General features: G+C 43.3%; 1 protein-coding gene across 1 annotated transcript; it reads right to left on the reverse strand.

The window, feature by feature from the left end:
- Positions 1-7,787: 7,787 nt before the first annotated feature.
- Positions 7,788-20,810, reverse strand: RAB39A (RAB39A, member RAS oncogene family). Its single transcript, XM_080603985.1, has 2 exons — positions 20,152-20,810; positions 7,788-11,013 (listed from the first exon to the last, which is right to left on the reverse strand). Exons 1-2 carry the CDS (start codon positions 20,793-20,795, stop codon positions 10,587-10,589), a joined length of 1,071 nt encoding a protein of 356 aa, XP_080460111.1. The 5' UTR covers positions 20,796-20,810; the 3' UTR covers positions 7,788-10,586.
- Between the last annotated feature and the right edge of the window lie 256 nt (positions 20,811-21,066).

Below are 21,066 nucleotides of genomic sequence, written 5' to 3' on the forward strand. Positions count from 1 at the left end.
GTGGTGCAGCTGATACAACAGAAGGAAAGGATGACATCTAAAGGGACCAGTAAAAGCTTGAGAAGTGGGCCCACATGAACCTAATGAGGTTCAACAAAGCCAAGTGTAAGGTGCTGCATCTGGGTTGGGGCAGTCCCAGATGTGAGCACAGATGGGGTGGAAAACCTATTGAGAGCAGCCCTGCAGAGAAGGACTTGGGTGTTATGGTGGATGAAAAGCTTGACATGAGCCAACCGTGCGTGCCTGCAGCCCAGAAAGCCAACTGCGTCCTGGGCTGCATCAACAGGGGGGTGGGCAGCAGGTGGAGGGAGGGGATTGTGCCCCTCTGCTCTGCCCTCATGAGGCCCCACTTAGAGTCCTACATCCAGGTCTGGGGCCTCCAGCACAAGAAGGATGTGGATCTGAGGAGGGCCATGAAGATGATCAGAGGTTTGGAGCACCTCTCCTGTGAAGAAAGGCTGAGAGAGCTGGGGATGATCAGCTTGGAGAAGAAAAGGCTCCAGGGAGACCTCACTGCAGCCTTTCAGTACTAAAAAGGGGCTTATAAAAAGATGGAGACCAATCTTTTACTCGGGCAGACAAAGTTAGGTCAAGGGGGAATAGTTTTAAACTAAAGGAAGGGAGATTTAGATTACATGTTAGGAGGAAATTCTTCACTCAGAGAGCGGTGAGGCCCTAGCACAGGTCGCCCAGATAGGTTGTGGATGCCCCATCCTTGGAGGCGTTCAAGACCAGGCTGGATGAAGACCTGAGCAACCTGGTCTAGTGGGAGGTGTCCCTGCCCATGGCACAGGGGTTGGAACTGGATGGGCTTTAAGGTCCCTTCCAACCCAAACCATTCTGTGATTCTATGATCGTATGATTCTATGAACCCTTTGATCTTTGGAGTCATGAAAGGCTCACCTGACACAAGTCATTTACATCATATTTTTCCCAGCTGCCAGGAAAACCACAAGTGAATTTCTGGTTGTCCATCTGGAAGGGCAATGGTGTTACTGACAAAAGTGTCAAGTACTGACAGTCACCACTCAGGTCAATGGGAACTGTATACAGAGCAAAAAGGTGCCTCAGGTACGGCCTGAGACATCGAGCATTTGGCTTCTCTCCTAGCTTTTAAAAATTACAGCTTTGCTGTCTAAGATGACTTATTCCTCAACTGCAGATGAGGACAACAGTACTCTCAGTATTTTGGGGGACATACAATGAAGGACATGATTTGAAGACAAATTCACATTGAGTGACCGTAGAGACATCTGAAGACTGTAAAGTCTTACCTCTATAGAAAAGCTGTAAGAAAATATTCAGCAAATCTGTACTCTATGGAAGTTGAGATAATGTTGACTAAATAAGGCCTGCAGCCTTATGAAATTAATAAGTAGCCATATTAAGGCCTTCTCTTAACTGAGAAGTAACAAGGAGGTACTGAAGAGTTCCCTATTTTGACAAAGTTTCCAGCTTCTGAATGCCAGTCTTTACTTAGTCTTTAATCTTTAATTAGTCTTTATTTTCTTTGCTGTTATCTTATTTGTGCATTATACGCTATAAATATATTTAAATATATATGCAATATTCATTGTATACATAATGCATGCAGTTATACTGTTGTATGTACAGTAAGTAATAAACAATATAGACTGAAGTATATTACATACTGTCCATTGTATACAAATTCCTCAGCAGTGCTGAAATTACGAGGTCTCTGGCAAGGTCAGTAAAATGCGTGTACTGTATACATGTGCACTAGCCACGCCATTCCACAGTCTGAATATTACTTCACAGGTACCCAAGTCTGTGACCCACGGGAGCTGGGATACATATAGATACTCTTCAGACTGCGACATGGAGGCAGTCGTTTCTGGGACCATGAACTGATTTATCCTCTTTTCTTCAAACTCTTTCAAAATGAGATTATTTCCTGTTATATGAGACTCAAGTTTTCCTTTCAATTTCTATCACAGCTATTAATTTTTTAGTATACGCTTGCTATTAATGCCACAATTCAGTGATGTTTTTCAACTACTTTTGAGGAAAAAATGAGGTAACATTTAGGCAGAAAATAAACCAGAAGTTAGCCAGAAATAACATTCTGCAGGGAACTTCATCTCAGTTCTCTTTGATACAAAGCTTGGAGGACAAAACCAAAACGCAAATCATTAGAATTTAGTGAATTTTGCTTAGCCAGCATTTAAGTGAAATTAAGTTGGGCTGTTACATAATGCTATCTTTTAAAATGGTTTATTTCATAATGTGACATATTTTATATGTCCCATTTGGATATAGGTAGACCAAGATGTCTTTTACTATATTCTTTAGCGCTGTTTATGGAGGGGGAGGGAAGGGGAGGGGAGGGGAGGTATGGTTGTTTTTTTAAGGAGATCTTTGTATTTAGACTCAGCCTTAGGTGGGTGTCTAGATGAAAGCTTGCAGTGGGATGTGAGAGCTCAGGAACGTGGCTTGGGCTTGGGCTTGGGCTTGGGCATGAGCAGAGGCATAGAAACCTACTCTTGCAGAAAAATGTAAGAATACACGTGACGCAACAGCATATGAGCACCTTCCATGGTCTCGTCTGTTCTCAGTAACCTTAGAAATCCCGTAGCCGTTACTGTAACGTTCATGCAGTTGGCCTGGAAGGAGCAGCAATTTGCTCCTGCCCTGATGTGCTCCCATGCAGTACTTGTGAATAGTCCAGTCAAGGAATAAAGAAAACTTGAAAAACTGAGAAGCCTCTGAGACAAGGAGTGAATAGTACTTTTTACTGATATTAAAAATAAAGTTCATTTCATTTTGCATGGCTTACATAATGACTGTGATTTATTTTTTTTCTAAAGATCCGTGCATTATTTTTCTGGGAAGTAAAGACATCTCTGAGCCTCAAGGTTTTGTGGTATTTTGGTACCACTTCAGGGCACTTCGAAAGTACAAAGTGTTTCATAATCTTGTTTTATTTGCTCTATTTCTATTGCAAATGGACTATTACTAAATTCTGATGGTAATGAAGATATTAATTATTGATTAGCATATGGTGCTACATTGCTCTACAGTTTTATATCCTTTGCATGGATTGTAAAAGACAGGGCGAACGACACTTAATCCCAGAGCTGTCCGAAGTGATTTGCAAGTAGCAGCTCATGAAGATTTGGATGATCAGTTAAATGAATACCCTGCGTAATATCCTAGATGGCTTGGCGTGACTTGAGTCCAGGGGCAAATCTGTTGGCTTTGAGTCACATCGGAGAGAGATATGCACTGCTATGCACCTAATTCCCTGAAACACATGGTATGAATAAGACATACATAGTTGCTTATAATTTTTACTTAGTCCATGAAGGAAAAAAAAAAAAGAAAATGTGGGTGATTAGTCAGTTTTAGACTCCTTTCCAGTTAAACTAGATGAATTTATTAGGGATATTGAGTCTTCTGTTCTTTCAGCGGGGAAGCCTCGTTCACCACTGCAGTACGGCCCCTTACATGACCTGTGCCACGATAGTCTCTGAAGATACTTCTTTAAAGGGGCAAGGAGACACAGAAGCCAACACCTGCAGCTGGAAACAGAAGCACCATCGGTGACCAAACTTTTTATGTGCAACTTCTGTACTTGTTTCTATTTTAGCAAGAAAGCAAACACTTTTATTTCTGGTGTTTACTATCTGGGCTTCACCTCACCCTTTCAGCTAATGACAATATTATTCTGGAAAAATTGCCTACATGTAGGAGCAGAGATCATTGTTGCTTTCACTTAAAATTGTTTAAGATTTTCATATCTTAGCATTACCAGAAACGCCTATGCCGTGCATCTCAGGAAGACCTGTTTGTTATGCCAACGTGGTCCTTTAGATTAGATAACTCTTCTCTCTCCCTGATGTTTATTCTTCTCTGACATATTTTTAGACAACAGCGCTATTCCCTCGCAGTTTACTTGGTGGAAAAGTTTGCTTTTTGCCCTGAGTTACGCTGAAGATGATGCGTGGCGGCGCAGCGCTACCGTTTGCAGGCAGAACCTGCAGGAGGGTTTTTGCCGAGGCTGAATTCCTCCTGGGACATGGAGAAGCCATGTGCGCTAGACAAAATGTGGCCATTGTTCCGTGCCCAGTCACGGAGCTGCAGAGAACCGCTGCGGGGAATTGAATCTGATCTAATTTTTCCTCTCCTAGCCTTTTTTGGACAGCTAGAAATTTACTGTTCCATTCACTCAGTGTACTCAGGGAGCTGTAATTTGTGAAGCATGGTGGACTGCAAGAGGATTTAACAAGAAAAGTTATAATTCTATATGCTGCTTTTCTGACACTTGCTCACATATGCAGCTCCTTTTCGCTGCTCAGTGAGCTTTGTCTCTGCTTTGTTTTAAAAGCTCTCTGAGAATCAGACACTTTTCCACAGAGAAGTGGGCAGAGAAAAGCCCCAGCGAAACAAACGGTGCTGCTGTTTCAATGGTCTGACTGACGAGAGTCGAGACTTACGTCTTCTAAGCTTATGCCCTGGCATAGCTTGCTCTTTTATTGCATGTTACACCGGCTATACATCAGGGAAATGACAAAAATGATCTGCACAGACGAGACTTTTTTTTCTCCTGAATAATACACAGTAATTATTTTATTTTTTAAAGCAAATTAATGTAAAATATGACTAAATAGCTAAACTATCTGCTTGTCATAGAAAACTTAAGCAATTCTCAAAAGTGCTGCCGAGCAGTGCCAGCCCTGCCAGTTTTTTATTACTAGGATTATGACTGAAATATTTTCCATATTTCTTCCCCGTAGTCTTAGGACCTTCATACTTAAAAATATTAGCGGTTGTTGCTGTCGCCCTGCTCCCTGTGATACCTTAGTGCCAAATATAGCTTCTGGCAGTGCTTTCGTGTAAAGAAGACATGCAGAGGAGAAGGTGAGATGGGAAGAAGTCTGCAAGATGGGTGTCGTGTCCGCACAGATTTATACCCAACTGTTCCTCTCCTGTGGCTGCCCACAGCATTAACCAGTCCTTAGGGAGCCGCTGGAGCGGCGGCTTCAGCAGCCTGTAGTTCTGTGTCAGCTCCACGTCTTTGGCACTTTCCGTCATCCCATCTGCAGTCCCACAGCAATTACGGCAATTTCTGTAGTGTGTTAAGGGCTCTGACAGCGTTCAGTCTCATTGCTCTCTCTGGGCTGGGCAGGGATGGAGGAGGTGATCTGTGTCCTCCTTTTCGTCCTTACCTGATGCATTCATTTCCCAGGCAACCAAGTTCTGTCCTGGCCAGTTTATTGCTACAGGAGACTCGGTCTGTCCCTCCACAAATTCCATAGAAAAGGAAAAATCAGTTTTTCCTCAAGCAGATTTGAAGCCACAGCAATTAAGAATCCCAGTGATTTAGCTGAAACTTCAGTTCATTTACCTAGGCATTTATTTTGTTTACAGTGCATGTAACTTCTTGTTGTTTCTACTCTTAGGTTTCTTTAGAAGCTCTTTGGCTGCAAGGTGGGTCTTTAGCAGCCTGTGGAGGTAAGCAGGGTTATTCTTAGTTTGATCTGCCCTTGCGGGCTGTGACACTGCTGAAGGCTGGTGTCAGCTGTTGCACAGCTCTGCTCCCACTCTCAGCAGATGACACGCTGAGTGTCAACCCCCAAGTAGCTCAGGCCTCGCCTAAAACATGACTTTCTCTGCAAAATGAGTACAGGGGATACCTTCAAAGATGCTGATCCGTTCGAGGAGCTCTGGATCTGGATTTTGGATTCTTCAGCTGTGAGTTTAAATCAAAATTTACCTACCCCTACATAAAAAGCTGCTACTCCCTATTCCCATCCAGCCTTCAGGGGCAAAGGGCAGTCACGGCGGGTGATGCCATTCAGGTGCTGCAGTGGTGCTTGCTACTGAACAGCTATTCCCAGGGGAAAAGCCCACCGTGTGTGTATTGTGCTTTTCTGGTACGTTATCACAGTTTGGTATTTGTTAGCGAGTTCTTTTCCTGGACACACTTGAGTCTCGTGTTCGCTGTTCCAGGCGTTGCTTGTGGGAGCAGCAGCTCCAGGAAGAAAAACAAGTGCTCACTGGAGGTCTGGGTTTCCAGAGCCGGCTCTTCCGTGGCAGAATTGCTGCTCAGTGAAATATTTTTGGGTTCTCAGAACCAACTTTGTTTTCTTCACACATATGCTACACTCCCACTAATTAAGTATTATGCAAGGCAAATTGTCTTCAGGAACCTGCATGACTTCATAGTCTTCACGTTATGCTGGACTGGCACGTCTTCAATCACATTACGTTCGTCAGATTTGCACGTTCATTGAAACGTGATAAACAACTCTGCCGTGCTCAAGAGTAAAGATCAGTTTTTCCTCAGCTGCATTCGCTTCATAGAGGAGGGAATTTTGCTGAGTAAAATGACACCGCGTGTAGGTGGTCGGTTTTCAGCTGAAAGCCTCAAAGAACCTAATGCTAAGCCCAGGCCTTGAATTACTACTAGAAACGGGCTGGGAGATATGTATACATGTAGTCACGAGATTCATTTTTCTCTCTAAAGATCAGGAGGATGAATTTTTGGTCAAGTTCTTCCCATTTCAAATACATTCCATGATACTGTTATTATCCTGAAGAAACTAACTTAGGCATTGTAAGTGGTGCTGCATACAGCTAAGTCCTATAACAAAGCATCATTAGAGGAATCATTAGAGAATAGCAAATGTTAGCTATAGACAATTGTGCTTTGATGCTTAACCATTTCTCAAACAGCCCAGCACGTTTGCATGTCATGCCCCTTCCAGGCCCGCGCAGAGATCAAGCCCTCGGCCCTCCTTGCTCTCCGAGGCTGAACAAAGGCTGCTGAGGTTGCTGTGCCAGCTCTGGGCGAAAGGCAAGGGTGGAGACTTGGAGGAGCTGCTGTCACGTGCTTGGGTCTACAGCTAGGGCAAAATTGCTCCCCCGGATGTTAATTACATAAAGAGAGCAAGGAGGTTTGTACTGTGCGAGGGAGCTGGAACACCGTGCCTGACATACCTGCGAGCGTTGGGGATCCACCCACCTTCGCTCTAAGTAAGGCAGCCTGTACCAGTCCCGGGCTGGCTGGAGCAGGGGGATCTCAGCACAGAGCAACTCTAGTGTACACGGGCACTCAGTTAGGCCAGTATTATTTTCTGTGAGCACAAGGCAGCCACCAGGAATTTAATCACCTAGCACAGAGTTAGATCTGTAGGTCTATTCCATAACAAAGCCATAAATGAATGTTATGGATGTGTGTTACCTCGATTTTTTTTCCTTGGTTCCCTGACATGACTCCTGAGACATGTAGCTGCGCTCTGTTTCTTACACAGGACAAACCCAGTTATAAGCAAGCCAAAATATCTGAAGAATTCATGTGTAAAACATTTAAATGAGCAGAGAAAGATTTTTTTTTTCTTTATCAAACTTAAAGCAATGCAAGTTAAAAAACTGTAGGAATCAAAAATGGTATTTCACATCCATTCATTTGCTGGACCTGTGAATCCAAATACAAACAGGTTACTATTTTAACTGTTTTTTCCTTTTCCTATCCGGGATTTACCAAACTTTAATTTGCAACAGGTTTTTGTTGTTGTTTTTTCATTTTTAATATTTTCTACTTACTAATTTGGTTGCCAAATTTATGGAAACTTCATTTTGGTATCAATAGTAAGCATCATACTTGTCCTTTCTTGGGAAAAAAAAAAGGAATATAAATGCCCTGAACATGCTCTACAGCATATTACTTACAACCTGTTACTTAGTGCAAAGCATCTGAAAGCAAACTGACATATTTCAGCAAGTAATCTGTTTATCAGACATTTCCATTAACTGCAAGCATGTAGTGAGAAGGTACGGTACTGGTTTAATATATCGTCAAGATAGACAATGTTTGAATGTACACGTTAATCTACATTTTTAGGAGTTACAAATAAGACAATGATGTGCACAGTACTTTAAAATGCAGTGAATTTCTCTTCTCGTTGCATTGACAACACCAGTTCCTTACACAGTTGAATCTGGTTCAAAGCTCTACTCCCACTGTAATAAATGTGACAGACACTTACAGGTACAACGTTCACAGCAGAGATCGTTAAGGCTCTGTTCTGATGAGTGTTTATTTCTCCGTGCACACCTCCCCTCCCTCCCCTCTTCTCCCAGTCCCTTCCCTGCCACACACACGCAGATTTCTTCATACAGAATGAAAAGCTCATTGGTTCCAGAGTATTCAGGAAGAAAAGTTTAAGATAAAAGATTTTAACCTGAAGGTAATGTGTAATGAAATGTAGATTTATAATAACAGCAATACCTGGTACTTATATAGCTGTCTTAATCTTTTAAATCATTTTTGGTATGATAGGAGAATGCAGCATCCACATCCCATGGATACTGCATCTGCTAAACGCTCTACAACAGATAGCACGCACAGAAAAGAGTCCAGACCAGAGATCATACAGTCAGATGGGGTCTCAAAGGACTTTGTGAATGCCAGGAAGAACGATCAGCTCCATTTCTGAGATACAGGTGAGGCACAGAAAGCTTAAATGCCTTGCTCACAAACACACAGTGAACCAGTGGCAGACTTCAGGCCTGTTGGCTCCCCAGCCACCGGTTTATTCATTGGTCCATTCTGCCCTCTTAAACAACTAAGAGAAGATCTTTTGAGATACACAACGTGGGCCTACTATGATAATCAGTGTCAAATGCACACAACCTGATTTCCACACTAGCTTTTGGCATCTGTTGTCATTTATGTTTACTTAGAGTGCCTAAAATGCCCTCAAATCAAAATGGAATTGGTAGAAATGACTAAAATGTGTAGTTTAATAGAGAATCAGGCTCACAGCAATTACTTTGTGGCATGCTGAGACTAGAATTAGCTAACTATTTTAATTGCTAACGAATTAAGGCTGATTCCTGTTTATATTAAGGCCTCTGTATCATTCTATGACAGCGTAACTGTGCCTCAGTGCAAATGAGACTCAGACTCTTGAAAGAATAACCTTTCTGTTCCCTCAGAAGACAATAATTTTAGTGGCCCTAAATGAAGAAATTGACTGGAGCCAACTTGTCTTGATATCATGGAATATTTACAAAAGGCTTGTAAAAGGACCAAAAAGTAATCTGAAGGAAAACCAATTGCACGACTGTTGAAGAAAAAAGTTAAGATTAGATGGACCTGTTCCCTCATCATGAAAATGGAGAATTGTAACCTGGTAACACGTCTTTATACGAAAGTAATTGGCTTGATGTTCAGAGATTATGAGTATGCTCAGGTAAACTGTAGATGCTTATCAACTCTGGAGATCAAGCCATCTTGTTACACTACTAGAGATAAAATAGACACAGACTTATTTGGTATTTAAGTGCTAGACATATAGGGCACAGTTTGCGTAAAGCTAGTGTGTGTTATATTCAGAGTAGTAGTAGTAGGATGACCTCAAGCTCAGTAAAATGCTACATGATCACAGATTTCTTCTATTATTATTGTTATTAAAAGCTATTGTGTGTTGCTTTCTTAGAATAGGGCTTCTCCAACTTTGCTGCCTGTAGCCAAGAATTATTTTAGAAATTCTTTTCTCTCCAAACACTCTATTTGTAACAGTTTTGGTTTTAAAACCTTTATTTTTTAGGCAACCAATTAACATTTGTTGGCTGAGATTAAACCAATCCTTATTCTCTTCAAATGCAAGGTCTGGGTCCCCATGGGTTACAGCACTTTTAAATTCCTTTTTACATCTAGTCAGAAGTAGATAATTTTTTTCTTAAAGCTGATAGGAAATTGTTTGTGTAAATTAACGCAATTCTTTAGGCATCAGTGTGGCTATGATAACTACCCAGCTGAGGATCTGGCCTCCAAAATGCAGCTCAGTCAGTTGGGAAATCTATTTTGTATACAAGTCAAAATAGTTGGATCATATGTGATGTTACATTTAGTTTCACTGGCAATTCAGAAAATATTTAATAGTAAATTTCATTGCTAAATTTCATTGCTTCTATTACCCATTTTCATATACAAATAAATCATCTTTTCTAAAACATTCTTTTTCTTTAGTAAGGCTTGTATTCATAGTCATATCAAAAGTGTTTGCTATTGGAGCAATCTTTCAGCTTGCTTTATTTAGAATTATCTTTATTATGAAATTCTACAGTTTACTAAACTTTAACGTTGATGAGCAATGCTGCACTTGAGTAAAGAATCACATAAAAAACGTATAAGGTATGATATTTTCTTGCCCAAAACTATGGCAGGATGAACAAAAGTAATAAGCTCATCTCATCCTCACCTAGCAGGGCTTGATTTTAAACTGTATTCAAAATACAGAGCCCAGGAGAGGATGTAGTCACGGTGATTATTGCGCTTTCACAATGTCTTGCTATAGGATTAATTTTTCCTTTAGCAATATATAATTTACTTTCCTCAAGACCACACAAAGATATTGTACTCTGTAAAATAAAATAAAATAAAAACAAAAGCACTTAAAGTTTTATGAAGTTATGAATTAGAAGGATACAAAACCAAGTTATTATCCTATGATTCAGCTATGCCATGATCTAATATTGTTTCAGAATTATTATTCTGTTATTTAGGTTGGAGTCATCTTCTGAACACCTGATGTGCTCTTTGGCATGCCACAAATTCAGCAGATGCACTGTCTTCTGGGCTTTACGGCTTCCTCTGATGAATGTACAACATTTGGAACAAAGCCACTCTTAACACCTTCCCATCCATCTTGTATTGTGATTTCTCCTTTTTTTACAAGTTCATAGATGTCTCGCGTAAGAATTGTAAAGGACTCTTCAACATTTGTGGCATCTTTTGCTGAGGTTTCTATGTATTTCATACCAAAGGCAGATGACAGTTTTTCAGCTTCTTCCCTTGTAACCTCACGCTGTGATACTAAGTCACATTTATGTCCTACTAACAGGAAAACAATCTGGAAGGGCTGTACATGCATTTTTGCTTCTTCTAGCCAGTCTTTCACATGTTCAAAAGATCGTCGATTTGTGATGTCAAACACTAGCAAGCCACCGACAGAATTGCGATAATAAGATCGTGTTATTGATCTGTGAAGAAAAACACAAAAAAGGAAAATTAAAATATATTTTCACTTTATTTGTGAACAGGATACTTTTCCATGTGACTATGTTCCTTTTTTACCCACTACAAGTTTTATGAACTTACCATGCTTTTTTGAAATTAACTAGAATTTATTAATTTACCTTTTCCACAAAAAAATGTTTTTTTTTCCTACTTCAAAAGTCATATTCTAAATGTTCTTGAAGTCAACATTTCTAGTGCCAATTTTGAATGCTGAATTTTTCTGCAAAGTACTCTTTATTAGCAAACTGTTGCACATGTTCACAGGACAATATTTATATATATATATTGACAGTATTTGTTAGTGTTAAAAGTCTGAGTTCTTCAGTTTTATAAGAATATTCACTTCACTTTGTTCTAATCAGTCATTTTAAAATGAAACAGGTAACCTGTATCCTTTTGTATTCCTTACAGACAAATGGTTTGATAGCAAAAATGGTACAGATAATCACAAGTTATTTGTGCCTGTAGAGGTCAACAGACTAAGGAAGGAAACTCCCTCAACAACACTGTACTGAGCTGGGCCAACACACACTTGTTACAGCACTGACAAAGAACATTTCTATTTCCAGCATATCATTCATATGGAGGTTCAAAAGCTCTTTATTAATTGCATTTACTATTTTTTGGTATGAGACTTTCAGAAGTGGTGACGTTTTCTGCTTTTCAGCCCTCTGTGTTCCAGACCATTCACTGGAAGTAATTTTGGAAGAAGGAGACCCTTCCTCCAGAAAGATTTTTAATATGCTCTAGAAGAAGAATAATTAAAAAAAAAAAGTTAATTAGAATGTAGAGTAAGATATAGGGACTAAAAATGATTTTACATCTGTAATCATGTGCAATAGGGGAGGATGGAGAAGGCGAGAAGAGACATTTTAAATGAAGTGATGGCCTACCTAGGAGTGGATATAAGCACTACATTAGTAGCGTAAACATAGAGCAAGTGTGTATATGTAAGTATTCTCCAACTGAAATGAGACACAAAATCTATATTAACAGGAATTAACTATATTTTATCTTAAGATTATTGAGAAAATGGAGCTTCAAAACATTTGAATCAGGATGAGCGGTACACAGCTGCATCTTTCCATAAAAGAAGCTCCCTCTGATTTTCACTTAATCACGTTTCATATAGTGTTTTCTAACAATTCGAACACCGAGGTATAATTTTAGGAGCAGCAGTCATATTACAGATAGGTAAGTGCAGTTAGATAAGTCTTAGATTTCTTGGCATAACTAAATTCATTTAGTCACAGCAAACTGCATTTGAAAGGGTTTTATTTAGATAACAGGGAGGGTTTCTTTGCCCTAATGTTTTAGAAAGATCTTTTCTATGTTTCCAGCAACAGAGTACTCCATGGAGTATGTCTCTGAGCAGCTTGAATCTGAAGACAATAGGGTCTCACCCTCAACTTATTCACATAGCCTGGGTATGAAAAATGACCATAAATAAAGGTTGTATTTTGTGAAGTACTAAATAAAGATATCACAGATCTGCTTCAGGTTTTCTTAAGTGTTTTTTTGTTTCTTTTTTTTTTTTCAGTAAAGCAGTTGCGAACACAGATGAGTACATCAAAATAATTCAAGTTGTTCCAGACAGAGCTGAAGTGTGTGACAAAAATGGGATTTGGTTTCGAAAAGTGATAGCTAATACAACCGATTTTCAAGAAAAAGAACCTGTCCTGAAAACAGTTACGCCAAAGCAATACATTAGCAGCTGAAAAAAAAGGCTAGTACTGAAAAGGCACTGCATCATTTACTTAGCATTTTTATGTAGAATAATGTTGTATCATGTGTCTGTGAAGTGGAGTACTGAAGAACAGTATTTATTGTCTTACTGCGTGCTTACACATGGAATTCTGTACCCTCGTCGGCTGTAACTCAGTTCCGCAGAGCTACGCCAACTGGCATTAGCTCGTGATCTAGGCCATTATATTTAATTTTCTGTATATGTTGCCTGTAACAAAGATGATTAAAAAGCATCTGTAACTTTGGGCTGCACATCGCAAAAGCTGGTAAAAATGTCTGGGCACATGAACATAGCAGGTTGTTCAACAGTATCTGAAACATCCCACAGATGCAAAATATTTGACTTAAATATGACGATTAGAGTAAGTATAGACAAATGTATTTTCAGTGGATGTCAGAGTTATTTGGAAAATGAACTGTGTAAAGTGGGTGTATTTCATGGTCTGGTAAGTCTGTTTTTTTTTTTTCTCTCACCCTATGAAAATAAGTGCAAGAGCAAATTTTGCCTCATTAATGTTGTGGCTAAAGATTATAGGACTTTTAGGTGCCTTTAGCAAGGCTTAGGCAGAGCTAAAAGACCAACATCTCAAGCTGTGCTCCACTCAGCTGCATGGAAAGAAGTTGTGGGGAGCTGGTGGTCAGTCTCTTCTCACAGGTAACTAGTGATAGGACTAGAGGGAATGGCCTCAAGTTGTGCCAGGGGAGGTTCAGGTTGGAAATGAGGAGACATTTCTTCTCAGAAAGAGCAGTCAGGCATTGGGACGGGTTGCCCAGGGAGGTGGTGGAGTCACCGTCCCTGGGGGTGTTCAAGGAAAGGTTGGACGTGGTGCTTAGGGACATGGTTTAGTGGGTGACATTGGTGGTAGGGGGACGGTTGGACCAGATGATCTTGGAGGGCTTTTCCAACCTTAATGATTCTGTGATTCTATGATTCTATTATCTAACCATGGTGCCCAGACGAGCTCTGCGGGGCCTGCGTGCTCTGCCTCTGCGCGGGCTGGGAGCAGCTCATGGGGCAGCGCCTGCCTTCCCTCGGCTCCTGTCACAGCTGGAAACCAACCCGAGTGTCCCAGGAACAGCTCCCCAGGAACACACCAAACACCTTCAGATGGGTTCCAACTCCGCACGAAATGTAGGCGAGCTTTCTTTCAGTGAAGGTACCTACCTCTCACACAGCTTCCTAGCGCCCCGCTTCACAAGACACAGGGCCGTGTTCACAGGGCCCACACTACAGAGGCCACCCCTAAGCACTCTACTCACAGCACTTCCACCCTTATAGAGGTTACAGACCACGTCAATATACTGTGTATGTAGTCACTGAAAAGCTTGATGATGAGTGTGCTTGGTGGCCAGCAAGAGATAAGGAGGGCTGAGAGTCATCTGGAAAGCCTGGGAGCCACTGGCCATAGACCCCACAGGGGAAGAGGAGGTGCTGGGCTCATCTAAGCAAAAGCAGCAGGTGAGCGGAGGGAGGGAGGAATAATCTCTTCTCTTTTTTTTGGATCTGTGCAGGAGAGACAAGTTCACAGGGCCAGAGAGCAGTGGATTCTTCAAGGTGCAGTTCTTAAGTTCTGCACTCAGGAACACTGAGATATTTCATCCCATAGCCGTGTAATGTAAAGTCCACAAAGGACTTACAACACTGATCAGACTCTACAGTGCTGCCGTTCACAGCAAAGCCCTTAATCACTAGCCTACAGAGTTGTACTCAACTTCTGGCTCAAAAATTCTGTACTCCTCTCTGTGCAGTGCCACCATTAGGAACGAGAAACGCCGATCCAGACTCCTGAATGGCCTTCCTGGTAAGATGCACTCCGAGGTTAGGAAAGATGTGTCTAAGCACACTTTTCCTGCTTCCTGCATGAATGTTTTGTGTTGTTATTGTAAAGAAACAGCAAGAGCTGGCCAGACGCCAAGCAGCCAGGCCCCTGGTAAAGCAAAAGGTTGCACAGACTGTTGATGTGCTCAGAACCCTAAGAGCTGTGTTTTATAGGAGCTGTAGGTATAGGCACCTGTACTTCACAAACAGGGAGGGCATTCTTTATCCTCTTCCTACCTTTGCTCTCAGGAGGTGATTCCAGGCTGTGCACTTCACGTGGCAGAAGCCCCTCAAAGCAGGGTCGGTTTCGATCCCTTTCCCACCCCCATCACTTCCCCTTTGTTGTCCCTGGGACACGTCCCACTTGGAGGGTGTGATCAGCTCGATGCTTCAGGCATTGTGCAAGGAACCTTCCTAATACAAGGCTCTGGATCTCGCTCCAGCAACCAGGCAACTAAGTGGTATCTAGCCCTAGATCTTCTAATAGCTTTTAAAGTGGTGTTTCTCAGCAGACGTTAGTTGACACAACTGAAAGGAAAAAGCCTTCAACACAAGACATTGCTCTTCTACAGCATAAACACCATCTCAACGAAACAAGCAATCCCGAGCTGGCGAGAACACTGCAGCCTAGAAAAGAGACAACTTGGTGCAAATATGACAGAGGTCTACAAAACCATGAGCATCACAGGCAAAGCAGATAAAGATTCACAGTTAACCTCTTCAAGTACAAAAGCCCTTCAAGTACAAGCTGCCAAATATAGCTAGGAGCCAGCTTCAAAAGAAACAAACTGCAAAAAAGCAGCTCTTCATGCAACAGCTGGTAGACTTGTGGATCTCCTTGGGAAAGATGTTATGAATGCAAAGAGGTTGTCTGTGTTCCACAGCAGACCGAACAAGTATCGAACAAGAGACTGATTGAGGTTTAGTAAATAGATAAACCACATCAGTCTCAGGAAATCCCTCAAATTGAAAGTACAGGCTAGCAGAGTACTCCGGAGAATTCAAAGACTCTATCAGAGACAAGAGATCTGAGTACGGACCTTAGACAAAACCAGACCAGCCCTCCTTGGACTCCTTGACAATCACTGACATGATTACACACACTTTGGTAAGTGCTGCAGCATCTGACTCCAAAAGCAAAATGTTTTTAACTCCTTTATTGTCTCTTTTTGAAGAAAAGAAGAAAACCTTAGGGTCAGGATGACGAACGGATGGCAGGTAAAGTTTAATGTTGTCCAGCTTATGCATAAAGGATGTTCAGATTCCGATTGCTCCAGTTATCCCCACGTAGATCCTAAATTCCTGAAATGTCTTCCCATGTAGACAGCTAATTTTGGTTCAGCTAATTAATTGTCATAAAACTAGCATTATGGAAGGGAATGTGTTACTTGAAGCACCATGATTCATTTTCTGTGGGGAAGGAGGGAGAGTATTTCCTTTAGCAGTGGGAAAGCCTTCAGCTAAAGACAGGGTGGGATCAGGATGAGAAAATAATGGCCAAAGACCAGCCTTTCTTCTAAAGGCTTCCCTCATTCTTCCCCCATTCTAAAATGAGGGAGATGGCAGGCAATGAAGTCTGCTGTCGCTTTCCTGACAAGCCTTCAGACAACATGTTTGAAGTGGAAAGCACAACTTCTTTTGGATTTAGAATCTGGCAAATCTGCCTGTGACTTTGAATGAAAGGGGACTGAACTCTCCGATCCATCCCCGCACCTATCTTTCACGTGTCTTACCTTTCTGCCTGCAACACTTTGTTTTTCTTCTGCTCCTTTGTGCCTGATACTTCTTCGCTGCCTCCTCTCTCCACTTCTCTTTCACAGGAGGCTCTGAACCCTTCTCAAAGCAATAGTTAATGGAAATGTCCTAACCAATGCCTTTGAGTGTGCCTTTGTTGGAGGTGCAAGCTGATAATGTTTCAGGAGGGACTTTGCCTGCTTCCATAGGAAGCAGGCATTAAAGGAAGGAAAAAGCACTAAGGAAGCTGCACTAAGGGAAGGGAAACAACCCTCCTACCTATAGAGGAGAGTGCAACCCCTTCTGCCTGGGGGTCTTGGAGCTGTGCAGCTCCTCACAGTGCAGACTGGAGTGTGCATGGCACACTGGCCATTGACGATGGGTATGCTACAGCCTCTGGCCAGCCCTCACTAAATATGTAACATATTACACCATCTTTGTCTGGAAGTTACAAAAATTGATGTGTTATTGAACAGGTAATTCTTATTTTCTCCCCCATTCCATATAAACAAAATCTAAGTTACAAAGCTCCTTAACTATGCTGCTGCTAAATATGGACTGTCCTAGCATCCTCTAGACTATCCTTATTCCTGATTTTCAGCAAAAATACTTGTATGTATAATATTTTTGCTCATTTTGTAAAATGCTTGGCATTTCTAATAAATTAAAGGTAAATGCAGGGTAAATAAAGGGATAAAGGACTGGAGAAAATCAGTTTTCTCCTGATCAGAACCTGATAAAAAGGTAAGACTACAACAAGGACAAAAAGGGAACCACAACACCTTGATATCGAATGCTGTAAGGTTCCTCCAGATTGTTCTACATTTGGAACTGCTGGAGGTGAGACTACTCCTCAAGAAGGCATATGTTATGATGTACAGTAATGATATGTTAGATTTTTTTTCCAAAGGATAACTTTAAAGTCTTTAGTTTTAATAGGGAGTAGTTGTTAAATGCAGATTGTAAATTCTTTTTGAAATGATAACTTCCCACGTAGAGTACGTGTGCGTTCCACTCATTTATTCTGATTAGGGTAGCATAATGGCAGGGGAAAGTACAGTCTCAAAAAGAAGTCATCTTCCTAGCTTGATCTAAATATTAGGTTAAAGATGTAAGACCCTAACTAATATGCTCAAGGTAAGCCTTGGTAAGATGATGGCTACTGAACAATTGTTTTTGAAAATGAATTAGAGGATGTATTAATCACATCAGACCATGGCTTTAGGATGACTTTAAATCAGTCACAGTGTTTCTTTCTCATTATGATCTTACTGATGCTTACCAGATGAACCAAACTTTCACTAAAAGCTTTACCTAATTTTGAAGAGCTATTTTTACACTAGGACTAAAGACTACATTATAATGATGGTAAGTTTCAAAATACATACTGCTTACTCAAAAAGAAGAGTAAGGGTGGTGTTTGATTTTCAAGATGTATTGGAAGCAGAATGTACCTAGTTAATATCACAGTCTGCTATATTAACTGGGTTAGTATAACTGAGGCATTCCCATAATATTATGTGCCTAACTTCTTGAAATAAATTCTCAGTCTTAGTAGTGTTGCTTCATAGCCTTGGAAGTTCCACGATTAAAATTCATTTTGTTGGATTTAAATACAGGAAAATTAAACCAAACGAATAACAGCAAAGAAGACCACGTGAAACAAATAGCCAGAGCAGCAGACTGCTCTAAATGACAACTAACCCCAAGTTAAAAAGAAAGGGGGAATCCCTCCTTTACCTTAGTCTGTGTTATGGACTTGAGTCTACACTAAGCAGGTCTGTAAGTTCTTTTTCTAGTAAACCACTCGAGGCACTGACAATTATATTGTCTGTATGGGAGCTAACACCATGGGAGATCCTGCTTAGTGGTGCCCCACTGGTGTCCCCACAAATATAGTAAGTAACTGCACTGGCTGAGCTCATAACAAGTAAACTGTGCTTGCAGCTTGCTTGTGGAAGCGTTAAGAATTACTTTTCCTTTGAGCAGTAACGCAAACGATGCATGTTAAGGATGAGCTCTAAGAACATGCAAGAAACCCAGTTCAAATACAGAGACACCAATGAACTAGGCACAAATAAACAATTTCTCCAAGAAAATAAGTGCTCTCTTTCAAGATGGTGTGATGGCAGGTGGGTCGCACCTGTCCCCGGGGAATGTCCCTAATGGCTGGGACCAAAAGAAGGGGGTTATTATACAGCCAGCGTTTTGTCCTGCACATGGGCAACTCTCCAAGGAGCTTTTAAACCAGGTTTTACCTCCTCTAAAGTACCAATGCAAGTGAATTAGAGCACAACTGGGAATCTTAACTGCAAACTGCTCGACATTCCACAAAATTGGATTATTTCTCGGAATAATTAGTTCTTCCCCAAGACTATCCTTGCTCGTGATCTGTAGTCTTCTCCAATAGCAGAGAACAGAACATGCAAGTTTTTAACCTGTGGTGTATAATTTAGTAAAATATTTACAATTTACTTGAGTATGTGCAAAACAGACTATGCAATAAATGCTGTGATATTTGGTACACCAACTGACAAGAAACTTCTAGCAGAAAAACAACCACAGATGTTTAAAACTACTTCCTCCAGTTTGTATCTGCTGGGCATTGGCAAAAACACAGATGTATACTACTGGTAAATTTTAAAGCAGCTGAATGCATGACTCATCACTGAATATCCCCTGAGCATTCCCTTGTAAACGATGGCTATCATTTGAGTTAAGATGCATGCAAAACTCTGTATTTGCATTCCTTTCAGTCAAGTGCCTTGTCATTGGCCATCCTGGCTATTCGTCAGCAAATTCAAAATAAAGAGATTATACCTCCTTAGTCACTTGTTTACAAGGATTTCTCCTTCTTTGCTGGAAAGCACTAGGAGGATGAAAAATGTTAAGAGCTAGCCATTATCACTGGTAATTTCTTTCCTAACCCTTCAGAGGCCTGCCTGCGAAAATATATATAAGCCTGTGACTCATGCATGCCCAGGAAAGTTTTTTTTGTTGTTTCACTGTAGTGCTTGTTATTGAAGGAGGGTTCACCTCCCCTGGTAAGAGGCTGAAACCCCACCTCTTCAGCTGAGTGCCAGGATCTGCACAACTGTTGCAGAGGAAGCCAGGGAGCAGAACGGGCTCCGCTGTCGCCAGTGGAGAGACCCATTGCAACCCTACTGCTGGACCCAGTAACAAGCGCGTGGGTGAAGCAGCACAGAGCACAACAGGCAGATGGGCTGTGCGTCAGCATCCCACCTGAGCTCACACCTACTGAACCCTGGGTCCAAACCAACACTGTACGCAAACTGTTTGTGACAGAGACGGGAAAGGAGAGGACTGAGCACTCAGAGCAGCATTTGAGCTAGCTGAGCTACGCGCTCACTGACGGGAGTACTAGTGAATATTGGAGCAGGTGCAGAAGGCAGGTGTAAAACCCCGGTGGGTGACTGCCCGTGGCTGTGACGGTGCCAGGGCTGCTCTGGTGCTGCAAGGAAGGAGGGCAGGGAGGTGGCCTGGTCTGCCCGGCTGGGAGCGGGGAGCGCTGCAGGGGAGGCCGGGCGGCGATGACAAAGTCAGAACCGGAGACGGATGCGGGGCCCTCCGGCCGCCAAGCAGGAGGAGATGCGGGTTCGCCACCCCAGGTTCAGGACTCCGGGGCAGTGAGGAGGGAGGGAAGGAGGCACAGGGCAGGGCCACTTGTTAGCTCGGGCGAAGGCTGGGCGGGGAAGGGCAGCGGGGCTGGAGGGGGCTGCCGGGGAGCCGGGTGGAGGCGGCTCGGGGCGGGGGGCTCGGGCAGCGCCCCGGGTCCCCTTACCTGAACCGCTCCTGCCCGGCCGTGTCCCAGAGCTGCAGCTTGACCCTCTTGCCGGGCTCGATCTCCACCAGGCGGGAGAAGAAGTCCACCCCCACGGTGGGGTCGGAGTGCAGCGGCCCGGGGAAGCGCCCCTCGGTGAAGCGGTGCAGGAGGCACGACTTGCCCACGGTGGAGTCCCCCAGCACGATCAGCCGGAACTGGTAGATCCAAATCGCCGCGTCCATGGCGGCCCCGGCCTGGCCCGGCTCCTCCTCGGGGCTCTCTCGGGGGCTCTTCCGCGGCCGGGGCCGGGGCCGGTGGCGGTACCGGTGCCCGCACCGCGCTCCGATCGCCCCAACGCCCGGCATGGGCGCGGCGGCGGGGGGGACGAGCGGGGCCCGGGCGGCCCGGGCGGGGCGGGGGCCGGCGGCGGGACGGAGGGACGGAGGGACGGGAGCCCCGAGCCGGCCGCTTCCCCCCCGCCCCGCTCCCGGGGGGCTCCCTGCGGCCGCCCGGGGCGGGACGGGGCGGGACGGGGCGGGACGGGGCGGCCGCTGTCCCTTCAGCACCGGCTGCCCGCCGGGGCCGGCCTCTCCTCGACTGCGCTGCGGCGGCGCGGCAAAGCCCTCCCGCCGGGGCCGCCTCCTCCTCCTCTTCCTCCTCATCCCCCTCCTCCTTCTCCTCCTCCTCCTTCTCCGCCTCCTCGAGGTGCTGGGGATGTGGAGAGGGGCCCCCGGCGTGGGGATGGGGGGAGCCTGAGGGAAAGGCGGGAGGGAGCCCACAGGAAATGGCGGGCAAGGAGCAGGGAGAGGGGTCGGGGGAGGTGGGCGAGGAGCTGGCGTGTGGTGACGGGGGAAGGGGGAGAACGCTTAGAGTCATAGAATTATGGAATCATTAAGGCTGGAAGAGACCTCCAAGATCATCTGGTCCAACCGT

This window comes from Anser brachyrhynchus, assembly GCF_964034855.1.
Source record: "Anser brachyrhynchus genome assembly, chromosome: 1".
NCBI lineage: Eukaryota > Metazoa > Chordata > Aves > Anseriformes > Anatidae > Anser > Anser brachyrhynchus.

Bases quoted from the DNA above. Each gene is read 5' to 3' on its own strand.
- RAB39A (XM_080603985.1), bottom strand. From the start codon at position 20,795: ATGAGGAGGAAGAGGAGGAGGAGGCGGCCCCGGCGGGAGGGCTTTGCC. The intron at 11,014-20,151 runs GTAAGGGGACCC...TTTTCTTCACAG, and splicing joins GCCGGGCAGGAGCGGTTCAG to ATCAATAACACGATCTTATT.